The sequence below is a fragment of the Ptychodera flava genome, chromosome 14 (genome assembly GCF_041260155.1).
Source record: "Ptychodera flava strain L36383 chromosome 14, AS_Pfla_20210202, whole genome shotgun sequence".
NCBI lineage: Eukaryota > Metazoa > Hemichordata > Enteropneusta > Ptychoderidae > Ptychodera > Ptychodera flava.
The window spans coordinates 30,038,606-30,057,436 of NC_091941.1; the positions used below are offsets into that span (position 1 = coordinate 30,038,606).

The window sequence follows — 18,831 nt, forward strand, 5'->3', positions numbered from 1 at the left end:
AGCCAGAGTCTAGGAATCACAGCGATATATGGGGTTTGGTTGTCTTAGCCAGAATAAAACTGGTACGCGATTTTGAAATTGTGTTTTGACAGAGTGGCCACACAACTGTTCGACATTATGACAGAATATGGCGCGGGAGTTCGACACAGTATGGCGTACGTAACGAAGGACGCATGTGGAGGTTGCCAGGAAATACAATTTTTACTGATGGCGCGCTGGCCGCTGATTGGCTAATGAGAGGGGGAAAATATTATGGTATAGCGTCTCCAATTTTGGAGCTGACCCGGACTGAATACTGAGTATATTTTCCTCTCAATGCTTTAACAGCACTTAGTATTAACAATTTTGGGATCTATGAGTAAAAATAACCATATGGCATTGTGCTTTGGTCAATCTTCATACATATTTGTCATCACGGGAAGTGCAAAAACTCCTTCACTTTGAAGTGTGTCATCTGCCTGTGCTATAGTTTGGTTTTACATGTACAGTATAGTACGCTACTGCCCATTCAATCAAATAATACACAGTGAAGGGACAGTAAAGGACCAATGAGTATTCATAAATTGAAAATAAATTTTGCTCGCATAACAATACAGAGTGTGAGAGCAAATCAATCCCATCATCCCACACTCATGTTCTCACATGCCCAGTGTACTGGGGACGTGAGAATAAGGATTCCTTAACTTTTAGCCTCTGGTTTTGATTTTGTTTACACCTGGACCAGTCCTCTCCTATTCCAAAATAATAAGAGACATCTGATTGTATGCATAGTATAATTGTTTTTGAACAAAGTGCTTCAAGAAGGCAACTGTGAAATACCTGTATTGTGCATGTGAATGTTCCTCCAAGTTATGAGCATTGCTCATGAATTAGCATGCAGTATGTTTTGATTGGGTAATATACAGTTCAAGATCAACAGCCAATACATGTACTTGATCACTTTTGTTCATTATGAGATTCATTAGTCCAATGTGAAAGTTGAAAACTGTAGGAGCATGAGATGAAAACATATGTCAAATAAAAAGGATAAATTTAGTTGATCCCTGCATCTTCCTTTGATTGGCTGAAAAGAGCACAATAATAATGTTTTCTTTGTTTAGATACTGAGGCATACTGCATGTACAAGAGTTCTGTTGAAAATCATACTTTTTCCTTCTTTTACCAATTTTGTATGCTTGACTTGACATTAATAAATAAAGTAAAATATACCGTATCTGGGAAAACTATTGTCTTATTTGAAAGAATTATTCTTTTGTCTGATCCTTTTGCTCATATCCCCATGCTGTGACCGAGCTTCCCCGATGTTCAGACACCTTAGAGGTAGAAGCCAGACACTGTTGTAAAATAAACACTTTAAAAACAATTTATGCAGACTCCTCCCAGCATTTTGACACATGATAGAACTGAGTGTTTGCTGAAAAACCATATCGTTGCTGATCACAGTTCCTTGCTAATGGGCAGACTATTTTAATGCACAATACCCTTTGAAAGAAATTTTATGTATACTCCTCCTTGCACATTCCTGTTGAAAAATTCTGTATGTTCAGCACAACAGAAAACAACTGCAAATGCTCTATGTACATCAAAAAAGTTAGAATCATCAAAATGTCTAATCATAAAAAAGTATTGCATGTGCAAGGGCTATGGCTATAAAGCAAGAAACATGGATAAATAAATGTACCTCCATGAAAGGGAAAAATTGATGAGTATACATTTCTTGTCTCTTAAACTATAGCTGGTACTACAGTGTAGAGCAAATAAGACGTTTTGTTTTTAACTCCATGGACTGGCCAAATGATCGCTCGATTTTTCTGAGAAAAAATCCGTTAATCAATGAACTTTTAAAGTCCTGAGCATGTGTGATACTTCAATCACAGGGTCATACATTATGACATAACGAAAGTTTAAAAATTGCTTATGGTATTAATAAATTTACAACTATGAATATGGTCGATAAAATATATTTGTGTCATCATCGTATTATTTACATATATGTAATTACCTCACTGCAGTGGAACCCTGAATGATGTTCAGAATTTATGTAAAATTTGTGAGGTAGTAACTTGTAGCACAGCCCCTGAGCTATTGAGATTGAGTCTAGGATAGGGACCGTTTGTGGAATTGAACAAGCAACCCTCTGTCTCGGTACGTGCAGTTGTCTTGCACGATTCATATACACACACGGTTCATAGAAAATATTACGCATGTAATGAAAAGTTAGAAAATAACCTTTGATGTACAACTCCAACTGGAGTTCTACCTGCGTAATTCAAATTTAAACTGGCGCATTCAGACATTGATTATACTGGTGCGTGGTGGTGTACGGTCAGCCCCGATTCGGTTCCGTTGAAACAAAGATTATTGTAACAAACTATAGTGCATGACATGCTGTCATTTTGCTTACCGGACGAACCTGCTATTCTTTTAGATGTGTCTTAAAATACCATCTTGGTGGTGCACCAAAATCTAACGCAAACAGATCAGCTACGTGCACTCGGCAGCTCAGGAAAAACGTAAACTTAGAATATTTGAATTTAGCGCAGGTCACAGAGAACGTCGCTTGTGATTGGTCAATATATGGTTCTGTTGGACAGGAAGTCATTAGACAAAGACTTGTTCGATTTTCACAGTAGTTATGTTTCTGCCATTATTTGCAAATCTACACATCTTTTGATGTCAATATATAACCAGAAAAATATCCTTTGGAACAAGAGAGTGAATCAGAATATGCAGGTAAATCGGTCACACAGGCCGACGGAAGGGCACCGTTGTCACATGACCGTGGGTTGGATTACATTGCTGGCATTCCGAGTTAATGGACTCATCGCTGACGAATGGTATTGCCCAGTATCCATCCTCTGTAGGCTCTGTGATTTTCACATGCATGGTTGTCGCCGTTCTGGCCATACACACACTATTTCAAATGGTCAATTTATATTTATACTTTCTGAGAGTCGATAACCAAACATTACCGATCGCAACGGTCCGGCTTTTGAAAAATTAGTGCAGCGGAAGCAGTGTATTTTGGTGTGCTGCGGCTCCGACGAAGATCGACCCGTGACAAACCGACTGTATGTAGTCTGTGTATAGTCATACACACTATTTGATCAAAATAATAACAGTTTCAGACATATTCAACCGGTTTCGGAACTTTAGGTGTATCCTTACTCATGGTAGTAGCAGACATGCTGGGACCTTCGAGGACAAACTGATCCCATAGAGGTCGTCGTCTGGTAAGTACAACAATTTTATTCCACAATTGCTTGTGTGATTAATGTAGGCTCTACCAGGGTGTACACCAAAAACATTGCTGATCGCGAATGCGATGTGTATGCTGGCAATACACATCATTCCGAAAAAGAAATCACAACTTCAGTACCAGCTGTTTAGCTCCTCAGGTATTTTACAATGCAAGTCACCAACAGTATTTCCTGCTTAACTTTCGTGTCTGCACGAATATCTTACACCACGAAACCAAAGCAACCGTTAACAGAAGCCCTAAAAGTACGCGAAAAGGACAGTACACGTATAGCCCTTCACGGATGAGTGATCATCATACTAGGAGCAGTATAACAAAAGTGAGACTTCGAAACGGAAGCACGCATATATATTTTCCTCCTCTGGCATGTCCATGTACAACATTTCCCACATTTCATTCTTGCACGATCTGCTGCCATGCCAGTGTGCAAGGAGAAACAAAGCAATCGACGTTTTCTCTCTACCATCATTCATCGTTCTCTGCCGTGGCTGTGAGAATGAACAGAATAGTCATGCATGATTGTTGGGGACTAGGACCAGGGCGAATCGCACATCGTAAACATTTATAAACTAGCTCTTTATGGATAACGGCCACATTTCTGACCACAGTGTTCATATTAAAACCATACCCAATCACACGGTAGTACAAACAGTAGTTTGTAAAGTCAATCATCAAAGTTTTATGGTGTATGTAATATTAATGGCTGTGTCCCGATGAGTAAATGAATTGAGACCAGTCGTGTCATACGTGGAACTCAATGGGTGTTTATCTTGAGAATAATACCACAATGTTAAAAAAATGCAAAAAATGGATCGGCATCAGCATTTCCTACCTAGGGCTTGCCTTCTTCCACCCCATTTTCAATCCCACCCAAATTTTAAGGTCACACCACCACATGTCAGAGCAAAGACCTTGAATGAATCAGTTTTCCAGCATGAGCATCAGCAGAGCTCATCAGGAGTGGGCGAGAATCTCTCAAAGATACCAACACTTTGCTAGAGTTCTTTTTTTGTCAATTCATGTGTAAACTGTCACAAGTTCTCCCAAAAGTGCAGCTTCTGGAATTGAAGTGTAGAAATCACTTTTAATTGCTATTATCATATCTGTATTATTTTTGTATTGTACAGATAGCTGTTCAAAATTGTACACACAAAAGACTGTCCAACAAACTTGTAATGAAAGTTTTGGTCACCACACCCCCCTGAATTAAAAGATTTGTATGTAAGCAGTCCATTTGTAGAATGTATGATACAAAATATGACGAAGTATGAAGCTAAGGGTAATACATGTCAATACAAAATATTCTATTCATTTCAGTCATTCAAAGAATTGTTGAGATTCCTTGTTAAGTCATAAAAGCAATTTGTATGCAGATTTAAATATTTAAAATACTGTTATTGAGAATTTTTGCGGAAATAATTCTGTATATGCAGTTGTCAAAACTTAGGCTTTCTGTCCATCAGACTTTGAGTGTTCAGTGACAAGTGAATTGTGTGTCTTCTTGTTAAAATTTCAAAATTAAAACTGGTGAAATATTGTTTCAGCAATCTTACCTATTACATTACACCACAGAGAGATCATTGAGATTGACTGCATGGTGTGCTCATAATTTCAGAGCAAGGGGTAGTTTATTCAGCTCTGCTGGCAAAATGTAGACCACACTGATATCTCATAATTCTCATTCACCAATTTGCCCAAGTCAAAATTTGCCACATGCAGTGAATTAGCGCTTCTGATTGTTTGCAAGAGGCTCTGGTGCAAAAGATGAAGCCAGTACAAAGGTGAAGATGTGTTCGGGTATGTCACCTCTGTCAAATCGGTTGCCAAAAGTTTAAATTCTAACCTTTGATGTGGAAATCAGAGGGTTTCTCTGAGTGAACTGAAATTACAAATGTTCATGAAGGGGCATGGAATCAGCAGGGTTATCATGGAGGTCATACTACCATTTTCTAATTAATGATATCTTCCTTTACTGAATGGTCAGAAAAAATATGTAAAAACTTGTCTGCATGTTGTCAACAATGCCTGGGTGAATGACCTCCTCATTGTTGGATTTGCCTCGGTACTTTGTGGTGAATATTTTCAAAGCTATTTCTTTGAACACTCGCTGATGTCTATACAGTTATGGCGGAAAACGTAATCAACATAACCAGACAAAAAGAAGTCCTTCCTTTTCCTTGAAAACCAGCGTAGTAATGTTGAACATGTGTTGACGTGAATCATCAGCCTGTGTGCGGAATTTATGGCAATGGGAACTCCTCATAAGACATTTTACTCATCCAAACACACCCTTCAGTCAAAAAGCATCTGGTTATGTTTGCTTGAAAGGGAATTATAACAAATAATTGTAGTAAATATAATGCAAAGTACATTTTCGTGGTGGACAAGAAAGATAACAGAAGATATTTTGTTTTTATTGCATAGACAGGCGAGTGAAAAACTCGTACACCGGTATTTTGGCATTTGTTGCCACTTTAATGTGATTATCAGGGCATATATTGAGAGGATTAGTGTAACAAATCGGAGATGAAGAGCACACTGACAATTTTCCAGAGTGCATTTTTTCAACCATGCAGATTGGTGCCATGTCAGTACAGATGCATGCAGAGAAGACTGTTTTATTAAATATCAGTGGCGATATTACTGATGACGATTGATTCGGTTCAGAAACATTATTTGCATTTACGCATGAGTGAGTCGACATGGGTAATATTCGTGTAACAGGGAATGTTAAAAAAGAAATGTTTACTTTTCCATTTTGATGCAATGGTACCAAAATGTTGAAATTATCTGAATTACGTGACTCGGATCTAGTCACGTCAGAACTACCAAAAAATGAACAAACAGAAAACAAAAACAAAATTCAGTGACTTGCACTCTGATATCATTGATTTAAAAGAAAGAATAATAGTTAACGTCATCATGTCAAAGTAATTACAGTGTGATGCACAATTGCACGTAGAGTGTCTACAGATCTACAGTGACATGTGTCAAGGTTAGTTCAGGGGAGAGCATCTGTTGCTTCTTCACTTCAAGTGTGTAACAAGCACTCATGACACAATGGCAGCCTGTTGGCTTTATAAAACTTTAAAGTAGGTGGATACTATAGTGTTTGCAGTACATAAACCACAAGAGGGTGAATAATAATCTCACAAGTTCCTATGTTGCTCTACTTTGGACATTTTCAATCATGGGGAGTTGCGTGACTGTTGGTATTTAAAAAAGAGTGATTCTGGTTGCTGAAATTCACAGTGTACCGGCAACACGATGATTTATGACTTAGCCAGTTTGTTAAAAGTAGAAATAAATCGCCAGACACTAGGATTTTGTTCCCAGTTCAGTGTGGTTACTGTGTTCTGCAGGAACTTCCTGTATTTACATATAGGTGAATCTCACACACTGCAGTGACAGTGCAGGTGAATCTCTTGTAAATTTTGTTCTCTCAATAAAACACATTAGCATTAATATTATGTATTTGTTTACACTCTTTTGACTTTTCATCGATAGCATAAATTGTGCTTTTTGAGAAATCAAAGATGTTAACAAATTCCCAGGCAAGAATAGAATAAATATACATCTTGTGAAGTATTTTGTTATGTAGCTGCAAATTGAAGGGATTCCAATGGATACATGTAGCTCTTAAACTTGGTTGTAAACACTATATGTAAATTGTAAAGCCTTGGTCCAGGTAATCAATAATGTTATTTGAAATTATTCATTCAGGTACTCACTCATGGCAATTTGCCTTTGAAATGTGCCAGTAGTATTGTTTTCGTCTTTTCCAATTACCAAAAAAATTGTTTAATTAAGAAGGGTGCCGTAACTCACATGGAAATATTACGTACATGTGTACATCTATCAAACTTTCAAGTGCCAGAATACTGAAGCCGTGTAAGGTGTTTAAAAAAAGGGTGTGTTCCTGTTAACAAGCCCTTGAGAAATAGGGTAGGTCAGTCAGGAACTTTTTTATTTTTCATTTTTTTATTTCAGTGTGACAAACTAAAAAGCTGCAACATTTGGTAAACTCATGTGTGATTTTTGAAAATGAAAAAAAAAGTTTGGGTTGAGGTTTTTATATAGAGTACCGGTACAGTGTTTTTGTTAAGGCCGGTACCCCAGTAAATGTTACCGGGGTTCCCCAGTCATTTTACCGGGGTTCCCCTTGGTATATCAATGCAATCAGATCAGAGGACAGCAGAAATGTTACCAAGGTTCCCAAATCATTTACCAATGTTCCCCAACCTTAGCAAAAACACTGGAGTAGGTTGGGTTACTGGAAACACGCTTTTTTTATTTTGCCTATGTAATATTTGAAACTATTTGACCTATACATGTATGTCATACTGATCATATTGAGCATGAATGAGACTAAATCACTGAATTGTCAGCATCACTTATTTGTTCTTTCTAATTTTGCAATTACAGATACCAGAGTTTGCAGCTTCGGAAAAAAAAGTTACCAATGCAGTCTACAGGCAGTAGTTAACACGGAGAATAATCATGCCTTTTGGGCTGAAACTGAAGAAGACTCGGCGCTACTATGTCTCCGGGAAAAACTCCTACGTCGCACGTATCCAGTTGTTGGATAACACAATACTGGAATGCACTCTCAGTCCTGAAAATTCAGGCAGTGATTGCCTGGCAATGGTGGCCCAGAAGTTGCAGCTGGAAGAGGTAGGGAAGACAAGTGTTTAGTAAAATTTCTGAATCAGTGCAGTGCCTTATGTGTGCCATTTGGCAAATGGAACTCCAGTGTTTCATCTGGACAGGGGGATGGGGGATTCCCCCTCGTGTTGACATGTTGGCACCCCCTAGTAAGTTGTCAAGTGGGGACTATAGCCACAAAGAAATGATGCCAGTAACACTTTAGAGATACAAGTAGAACACATATGAACTTGGGAAATCGCCACTAAATTTTTCTGGTAAAGGGGAAAATCCCCCTGTTGATTCCATCATGGATGAAACACTGGAACTGGCTTGACATGCTGTACTGTAATAATTGATAATGAACATTGATTTAAAAAGAAAAACATTGGTAGTGTTACATGTACAGAGTTGTTTAGAACTTCTCTTCATATTCCTGTATCTCCGTTGACATGTATGACAGATTGTTATCTTTATCAGTTGTCCAAACACCATATTTTCAATCTTGCATGTATTCAAAGTTCTTGTGCTGGTATTTTCTTAAGAGGGAAAAATTACCAATTCAGTGTTGTAATTTTTTATGGCATAATGATTGTGGTATCTCATTTTATAACAATCATGACATGAGGTCACGAGCAAAGAGTCATAAGAAAGAATGCCAAGGTCATGGTAGTTCACCAGATAGTACCGGTACATAACATATCAGTGTTCGAAATAATCGGTGGCAATGGTGGCATTTGCCACCAAAAACTGTCAATCTGCAACCAAATTTTTTTTCTGGTGGTATTTTTCTGCCACTAAATTTTGGGTCATCATGTCATCGATCCTACGGCTTGAATGAAGGAACACTGAAGGAACACGCGTTGTCTGACGGCGGAAAAACTCATTAGCAAAAAAAACCAAACTAATTGTGACATTTTGGCATGAATGAAAACATAGCGTGAATCCAAACTTGTGATTGGCTAATCTCCATATCGATGACAGCAGCTTTTGTACACTGGACATGTTGTTGCCCTATGTGATAGCCGCATATGCAGTCATACGGCACAAGATAAAAGCATGTTGTGACATTTTGAAAACAAAGCCAAACTGCAGCCATCATGATTTAAATAATAATAAATACTTGCAATTCATTAGCCAGTACAGGGCTCAAAAATTCCTATCGCCCGACGATCGTGGCTATAGTGAACTTCGCGTTCGGGCAAGTAAAATCAATATGCTTCCCGTCCGACGGGCAAGTGCACCAGCGGTTGAATCAACTAAGCTCTGGACAATTCAAGCTTGAAAACGTATTTCATTAGGTCTGTACACGCCTACAATCATTGTAAGTCCTTCAACTCTCAGAAGTTTTTTCTGAAAACCTTGAAAATCCGCCCGACATCGCAAAATAATCGTTCTTGCTGTTGTAAAACACAAAAAGTCGTAAAAATAGAGTTTTGCGACATGTTCTCTCCGACGACACGGAGTGAACTCACTGTTTTGTATGTGTGCCGTAAAGTGGTATGCTCTTGACAGTGGTTGCCATTCTCTTTGTGCAAGTGTATGACTCGTATGACAATCGATCGGCTTCACGGGATAGTGTAGTTGCACCATGTGCTCGGTAAATGGATGTAAACTTATTCGAAGCCATGGATCTCGGCAATGCTTACTGTTCAACGTAATTAAATCAACACCCAGTTGAAAAGTACAAGTTCACATCGTAGTCGAAACGGGCTCAGTCGACCAAGGAGGCCACATATTGCAGCTACGTAGTGTGTGAGATGCAGACAGTTTCAAATTACGTGACCGAAGTTGGTTGTTAGGGATCGGCTCTCACTTACAGAAAACAAATCTGCACTGGAGAGTAACGAAAAGGAAACTTGAATCTGCTCTCTTGACGAATACATTTATCAAAATAAAACTGCTGTGCTCAGTGAGCAAACATGTAAACAGGTAAAAGGGTTGAAGATGTACATGTGCGCGTATGCATTGGCAGATAAACACTAGCAGAGCAGTTGTCTGTGATCTCAGCTTGACAATAAAGAGCAGCAGCCAGCCATGCACATTGTAAATCACACAATCTTATTACTCTTATGCAAAGATTTTAATTTGGATTAGGTTGTGGAAAAATTCCAAATTCAAAGATGTTTTCTAGATGACCAAATCTACAGAAAAGATTAAAGTATTCTCACATTTCTTCTGTGACATTTCAGATTTCGTAAAAAGATGTAGTTCATGTTTGAATCTGTTTTTTCCCTCTTTGGATTCACTAAATATGCCCAAACTCTTGCCCTCTGTTACAAATTACTGGTACAGTTATTATAAATTTAGGGCAAGTAATTTTTCCTCTCGGGCAAGTAAAAATGAAATTCACGTGTCCCACGGTTAGTAAGTTTGAAAAAAATTTTCGAGGCCTGCAGTATGGGTTGACTTTTTGTGACGTGTACTCACCATATTTTCAAGAATTTATAGATTAGAATGAGTATGTGGCAATGACAAAATGTTTTATTATACCGATCACATGATGTGTTAAACTGCCACCAGACTTTTCATAATTGCCACCTAATTTTATATCCGGTGGCAAACTTTTGCCACAAGAAATAAAAAAGTATTTCTATCCCTGCATATTTACATTTCTGTGCCAGTTGATGTTCATAAATGTTCTTTAATAAATAATTAGCCAATCTCAAAAAAAAGGCCCTTAAAACGAACACCAATTTTAAGTTCTTTGCCCAGAGCAGTTGAAAATTCAGGCAGGTTACTGCTAGCTAACCAAAAATATTTCACATATTTTTCTACCATTAGGTAACACAGATAAGCAAATGATAAAGTATGATGTGAAACCCAAAAATATATGTTCAGTAGATTTTGATGTGAAGTTTCTAATTTTTTTGCAGAATGAGTTTTTTGGATTGCAATATATCAACAAAAATTACAAGCTTCGATGGGTTGACTTGGATAAACCCCTGAAGAAGCAACTTGACAAAAATGCCAACGACCCAATGCTAAGGTTTGGTATCATGCTTTATGCCTTCGATGTGCACAGCTTACAGCAAGAAATAACAAGGTAAGTTCATGACCAAAAAATCAATAAATTTGCATTGTTCAACTTGATTTTGCCAGTAAATCATTGATTATTATTGACTTTTGCTTGGATAAAATATTGCTATACCATGGCCTTCAACCTATGCCATTTAAAAGTGTATCATATATTTATGAAAAAAAGGAAACAATCAGGCATTTCTGAAAATGCAGATCTAGCAGGCAGTGTCCACACATTTAGCTTGTCATCCCAATGCTGCAAGGTCAAATTCAAACATTCCATGAACTAGTATTTGACACTTAACTGTGACAACTTGCCAAATCAAGTTTTTTGCCTTGTTTTTCTTGATTATTTGTAATCAGATAAAAACATACAGCATATCTGTTTTGATCAAAGGTACACTTTTTTATTAACTCACCACAAATATATAGCAACATATCCATAGTAAAGTAGCCATTTTAATTTTTTACATAATCAAAGAGCTTCTGAAAAAGAAGTATTTTGAATTAATATTAGAATTTTATAACACACACACACACACACACATATATATATTATATATATATATATATAATATATATATATATATATATATATATATATATATATATATATATATATATATATATATTATAATATATTATGAGCAAGACCCCAGGCAACAGGATTTTATTGTCAACGGCAGTGGCTGAAAAATTTACCAGTTTTTATAGATCAATTTGCCTCAGTGCCACTAGATATCCTAAGGCAATCATACCCCGGTACAAGGAGAAACTATCAATATTTCAGTGTTCTACTCCAATATATACAGTACGAAAATGAATGTTTCTATTATTTCTATTTTTTTATTTTTCTAGAACATGTATAACCAGTATTTCCTAATGAATCAGTAGGTTTGGTATCTTGAGAAGTACTGGTTCAGATTTTCCTTAAGTAAACGATCCTAAATTTTGAACAGTATATTACATACTCAATTATGTATTTGTCAAATATAGTTAGTGTATTTGTCAATATTCCAAGTTTTAAGGAGTGGAGAAGCAGTTTTAACAATTGTGACATTTACAATACATTCCCAACAACTAAATGGTCTTACAGTCAAAATATTGTTCTAATGAAAATTTTTATATCTGTCAGTTTTCCAAAATTCTTTGTGATGGATGCAAAGAAATGCGTGATGGGTTTTGACGTTTATTCAGTTCATAATTAGGTATGTGCTGGTTTTGCTTTAACCTATTACAAAGCTCCGGTGGGATTATAGTCACTACTAAGATTTATTCGTAAAAGGTGTGTTATGATTGGCAGGCATTGAATTCAGCAGACTTTTTTACTTCAGAAGGATTAAAATACTGGAATGTTAATATCGTTAGAATTCTGTTTGGGTGTACCGGTATGTGAAATTTGTCTGAGAGCACACTCTGTTCTGTATAAGTGAACCAGCAAGAGCATAACAACATTCTTGTATCTGTGTACATTGTAAGAATTTTGCATTTTATTTTAGTTTTGTTGGCTCATCCGTTTGTTTTAAGGAATGGCAGCAGGCATATTTCTTACTTCTGTCTATTAGTTTTGTTCATAAGATGATGATGATGATATTATTGGTGTACAATAATTGGTCTTTTGAGGAAAGTTGAATTCCATGCCAAATATCTGTTCAGTCAATTAAATGTGTTCGCTGTGTGACACCGTGATTGGATTTCAATCCAGTATGCTGCAAAGGTCCATGTACTTTGAGTTTCAATGAAGACAAGGTGTCAGTACTCTGTCTTCAAGTGTCTCTGTTCTTTGCCCAATGAAGGGAAAAAGCCACAGCATTAGTTTTGCAGTTTTCATTTAGCCATGCCATGACCAGCAGATCAAATCACCCTTCCCAACTCCAACCCTGACTAATAAATTTTCCTAGCCATACAAACAAAAGAGCTGACCATTCACATACAAACACAGTGAATGCACATTAGTCTGCTCCCATGATAATTTGTAACCACTGTAGCTCTATACCCTCCTCATTGCTATTGATTGAAATCCTAAATTTTTTGTCAGAGAACAAAAAACACACACACCTTTGCCTTTTTTTGTGATGACAATTCCAAGCTTTACAATGTGTTTCCTCAACAGTGTTCCCTCCTGTTGTTATCTCAAAAGGTTACAAAGAAATAGGAGCAAGTGAATGACTTTCCCCAGAACACCTGTTAGGCTATTGTGTAATGATGATAGATGTGTGCTGCTCCTCTCATGAGCCTGACCAATGCAGTCATTTATACTTGACTTTTTACTTGTTAAAAATAGACACTCCTCCCCTTTGCTTGTCATTCCGAGCGACCACTGACCAGTGCTTCAGAATATGTGGAGTGCAAAATGACAGAAAAGTCTAGAATTTTGTGCAGATTTTTATGAGAAAAAACTCATGTGTTAGAGCAAAGCTGGTTTAATTGACAAAAGCTTACAATCTGTGGAAAGGTGATGTACATGCACATTGTATGAATGGAATATGTGCTTCAGTGTTACCAAGCAAAAAAGAGGAAATATGATGTCGTAGATGAATTCTGACTTTTGATATAAAAGTTTTTTCCCAATGCTTGAAATATTATTGTATTACAAGCACTTTTCAAGTGTGTGCAGAGGTTTGAATCATGTTAGTTTTAATGCTATCACAACGACTCTCAAAAAATGCCAATTGTGCGATATGGTTGTTAGGTAACTATCCCAGCCTCTGACCTGCCCCAGAGATACAGGGTGTATCTGCCATTTGTAAGTCTAGCATTTAACCATTTATAATAAGCTGTATATGGGGTTTAACCATTTATAATGAGCTGTACCGGTATATGGGGTAAACTGCTTGCTGTCTAACAATTGAATGGCACCTTGGTGTTGTGGATATACACAGTTCTCTCAAGAACTTTCAGAAGAAATGTTGATGATGTGCCCTGTTTTAGTGATGTACATGCACGCAGAAACGTGTGCATTTGTGTGCACTTAGACACCTCATGCAAAGACTTCTTCACAAAGACAAAGGTATAAAACCGATCAACAAGTATATTGTACAATTCCAGGAAGATTTGGGCACACACACTCAATTTCTGCAAGATGGTGTTTTCATGATACGTCCAGTTCGCTTGCCATTGCCAGCTGTGAAAGGTTGGTTTTTCCGGTGATTTGTGGTCTTCACAGACTTTGTCTTTGTGAAATATCATTATCTAGTACTGAATGGCAACCCTCCAGGGGGGGAAGGCAGATGCGTAACTTGTCATTGTCTTACTGGTGAGATCCCCCTAGCAACAAGAAGTCATATGAAAGGAGGGCAAGACAAGGGAGCTAGCGGTCAGGGAGGGGTATAATGTTGGTACACTGAAATGAAGGATGCTAAAAGCATGTAGTTTATCAGTCAACAGTTTCAGTGATCTTGCTCATGTCTCATAAATATGAATTCGTCTGCAAAACACTCTCACCCCACATAATCGTACTCTGCTGGCCTGAACATGTTGGAATGTAGTCAGTACTGTAACCTTGCAATCAGTGTGAAAAAAAATCCTGATTTACATCATCGTACATCGCAGGAGTAGATAAGGCAATTATAAGACTGAAAACCTTGTCCAATCCCTGTCACCATTTGATGTGGTATGGGCACTCTTTTTTTTTTCTTTTAACTTCACAAAGTATTTCAGATAGTTTGCATGCGTCCTCTAGAAGTTGTCAGATTATAGAGTAAGATAAATGAGTTAGGGCATTCAGAAAATTAAGTGCAGCCCTGCTGTAAACGATGTACTACATGTGTCAGGCATTTGACAGAACACCATTAGGGTGTTGACAAGAGTCAGTGAATGAGAGAGGTTGACATGTTGTGTATGTCCAAAACTGGACATACATGTCCCAAGCATAATAGACCCCCAGACAATGTCTTTGTGATGTCAGGCATATGCATTGTGCTGGTCAAGCTCAAAAGAAAATGGCAGACTTGTGAATGTTAATTTATTTCTCCTCTTTGCAACAGGTGTTCACTGTGGTGCAGTAAAAAATTTAAATGGACTTTGTTGACAGGCTCTTTTATGGCAATGTATGGACAAAATCTTTTGAAATGTTGCCAGTGAATTTTTGAAAGTTTGTTTTAAAAACTGGTGAGGGCCAAAAAATAAAATGAAAATAGAAAGATGTATGTTGTCAGCTCTTACGAAGTTTCTAACTGGCAGGCACTAAAGAAACAGTCACATGGCAAAACTCTTACCATTATTTGAGTCTTTGCGAAGTGCTTTTCACTTTATCATAGCAGACAGACTGCATTTTATTTTGCAAGGGAACAAATTTATTCCCTCAATTGACATACAGTACACTCAAAGGCTGAAACAAAATTGAAACAAAACATCTGTGTCACAGATAAACAGACTGTCTTAAAATATCGTAGTCAGTCTGTGCAGTACATTACAAACTGATGAAAGCAACTTCCCTCCAGGTAAATTTCCATTTCTACCAGTACGATGCCATTTGAGACATCTGGCTATGCATCCACCAGTAACTGAAATAGGCTATATTTTCTCTCTTTTCATCGCCAGATACTTGTATTTCCTGCAGTTGAGGAGTGACATCATCGAAGGTATTCTGCCCTGTAGCCCTGAGCAAGCAGTGTTGCTGGCCAGCTATGCTGTGCAAGGTAATGATTAGTCTGGAAAGGTATCCTCTGTAGAGTTGAAACCATTCCTTGCACAAACCATGGTAATGGTTCAGCCCTATTGTTTTTCCATTGTAGGGTGTACCAATGCATGCAGAATTGGGGGAGGAGCTGACAGACGTACCGGGGGTATACATATCATTTACACTTTTGTGTGAATCTTTTAGAGTACTAACTCAATAGTTTTTCACACACAGGTATATTATTTTCACACCTAAGTAAATTGCACAAGTTTGAATAAGTGTGTGATAAAGGTGATAATGTTACACAGAATGAAAGTTGTTTAGATTTTAAACATTTATCAATTTTAAGTGCATATAGGATATACCGGTACAAATCAATAGTATGGCCAACTTTTATATGATCCGTGATTACGGTAGAAGAGGTTGAGCAAAAACTCTGTAATGAAGAGGCTCCATCCTTTGCCTCCTTCTGATTTGGGTCACCAGAAGTAGTATAGATAAAGTTGACATGTAAAGTGCATGTACATCTAGTACAAAAACAAAATTTAGATGTAGAATTTTTTATACATACCTATATCTGATGGTTGTAAATGATCATAATCCAGTAAAATTACAGTTCCTAATTAATCCCCTAAAGTCCCCATAAAAATTCCAAATTGATCAGATTTCAACTGATTACAGGGTACTTTTTTGTGGAGTTATGGAATCTCCCAGAATAATTCATGAACAACATACATGTACATGTATTTCCTAGTATAAGCCGTAAATCTGTCTCAAAAGAGGTGGTTTAATTTGAGTACCCCAACCTCTTGGTAAGACAACCGCAGCACTGTGTCGATGTTTCAACATTCTTAGAGTATCAAGTTGTCTGCATTGCAGAACCAAATGCCAGGGTTTAGTACACTTAAGAAGTCAGACTTATATCACATTCATGCCCCATAACATATTACACTGAAAATTAATACTCTCTTGACTTATCAGTGCCAATAACTAGCTGAGTGGATCTGTCAAAAACAGAGACGCAGGAAATCATTGCTTCAGGCCTAGACCGTACAGCTTGCCTGTGTGTCTGTACATGTATTGTTGCCAAGAAGTTTTATCATGTGCTTTATTACACAGCGTGATATTTGCTATGTCATTAATGCTTGCATCTCTTCTATTTCAGCGGAATTTGGAGATCATATCCCATACACCCATACTGTGGAATTCTTAAAAGATTTTGTTATTCTGCCAAAGGCAAGTACCATGAACTGAGATTGGCATATTTGAAAAAAAAGGGAAACAAAACAGAGAGAAATACAGAAGATTGTTATGTTGTTGCTTTACAAAGTAATGTTTATGGTGACTTTGCTCGGATATAAACAGTTCTTGGAAAGATCAAGAATTGTTGAGAACTCTGTTGTTACAAAAACACCTGTCTTTCTTTGCTGAGTAGGAAAAAAAAAATAAGTTGAATGCAAACATGTTTATGCCAAGAGCTGCATATTTTTATTTGGCAGGGTACAAATTTCTGACTTGGTACTGTGTTGTGACTGCAACACTTTTTCAATCTTTTCAATTTATGGAATCTGGATAACTCATATGTCCAAGCAGTTGGGTTTCAGACGTGTTAGGAATGCTACAACTGTCATTACAATAGAGGGAATATGCGAGAAATGCTAATCGAGTTATCATCAGGCAGGTGTAAATCACACATTTGGTGTAAAAACAAGTATAGTTTTGCAAATTATAGTATGCATGAGTACCTTTTTACTTTGAACACAACTAATTTTAGATACTTAATAGAATGTGTGCTCACTCTGTTGTTATACATAGAACAAAGGAATGCAGAAGTGCTCAAGGTAATTTTTATGTGTTTTCTTTGTTCCTCATACACAGAATCTCACAAGTGAAGCTGATTCTCTGACTGAGTTGACTCAGGAAGTAGCAAACCAGCACAGGAACCATCAAAGTATGCCGCCAGATGTCGCTGAACTGGCATACATCAACGAAGCCTCGCAACTCGATGGCTATGGTCAAGAAAGTTACCCAGCAAAGGTATGGAGCCTTCTTCTGTTAATTCTACCCTCTGGGAACTCACCCACTGTCTGTTGCAATAGTTTCTAAATTTTCAAAAATTAAAATTTGCATGACATAGGATCAATTTCCATTGTAATGTACCTCAAATTAAACTGTCAAAAATCACGGGATTATTCAAATTAATGAATTGCAAGGTGACTGCAGTTGAATTTTGCAATGGAAATCACTTGGGATAATTGTAACAGCATGTATCTGTATTTCTTTCATTGACTCGCTTTTGTCGGATAATTCCCTATTCAGGGACAGTCTGCATGACTCTGTTTTGCATGAACGCCCATATGATGCACTTGTCATTGAAAACTGTCAAAGCACATGTTGGGGGAAAATATGTGGTTTTTGAATAAAAAGGAAATCCCGTAACAATGCCACCTCATTATATCATTACATTTATCATGGTTATCCACTGTTGAGATTACAAATATAGGCACAGTTGAGAAATGTATCTTAGATAATTTGCATCTGGTCTAACAATCCTAGTCTTTTGAAATAGAACAATGATGAATTTTTCTCCCTTTTATTGAGATATTTAGATGACTGTCATGTCTCATCATGTTTCTTACCCTACACATTTTAGAAGTATTCATCTTAATGAATGCTAAATTAAATGTGAATCTCTTTGTGTATTTGTGCAGAAAAATACACACAATTTTGTTTATCAAACATACTAGTACTGGTACATTAGAAATTCTGTTTGCCAAACATATGGTATATGGGAATATAAAATGTAGGTCTTTGTTTTCCAAACAAAAAATAAAATTGAGAACCCTCTGTGAGCAACACAGCAAATAATAATCAGCCGTACACCTGAATTAGGTTGTTGGAAGATTATGTGTAGGCGTATCGATATCTTTGTTTCAGACACTGAAACTGTGACATTCCTTGCAGTGGACTTTGGTCATTAGGAGATTATCACATTTGGATTAGATGGGAGTGGTTGATCACATTCCGCGATATGTGGTTAATTTCAAAGATATATCCATTGCAGTGCTTCTTATGACCTCTTTTTTTTGTGGGGGGAGGGGGGATGTAGGGGGATTCAATCAAGATTTTCTTTTCTGAACCGTAAACACAGAAAATATTTGAATGAACAGTCATGAATCATGGTATGAAAGGTCTATCCAGGGTCAGGAATGTAATATATTTATTTTACCAGGTTCAAATGTGATAATGCCACACACTTATGTTTGCAGTTTTTCGTGAAAATATT

The 18,831-nt window shown here is 37.2% G+C and overlaps 1 protein-coding gene across 1 annotated transcript in view; it reads left to right on the top strand.

Moving 5' to 3' along the window:
* Positions 1-2,804: 2,804 nt before the first annotated feature.
* Positions 2,805-18,831, top strand: part of LOC139150114 (tyrosine-protein phosphatase non-receptor type 14-like) — a 29,766-nt gene continuing 13,739 nt past the window's right edge. Inside the window, exons 1-6 of the mRNA XM_070722286.1 lie at positions 2,805-3,233; positions 7,685-7,933; positions 10,780-10,949; positions 15,467-15,564; positions 16,711-16,781; positions 17,424-17,582. Coding sequence (XP_070578387.1) covers positions 7,760-7,933; positions 10,780-10,949; positions 15,467-15,564; positions 16,711-16,781; positions 17,424-17,582 — 672 coding nt within the window. The 5' untranslated portion in view covers positions 2,805-3,233; positions 7,685-7,759. The remainder of the gene's footprint in view (positions 3,234-7,684; positions 7,934-10,779; positions 10,950-15,466; positions 15,565-16,710; positions 16,782-17,423; positions 17,583-18,831) is intronic.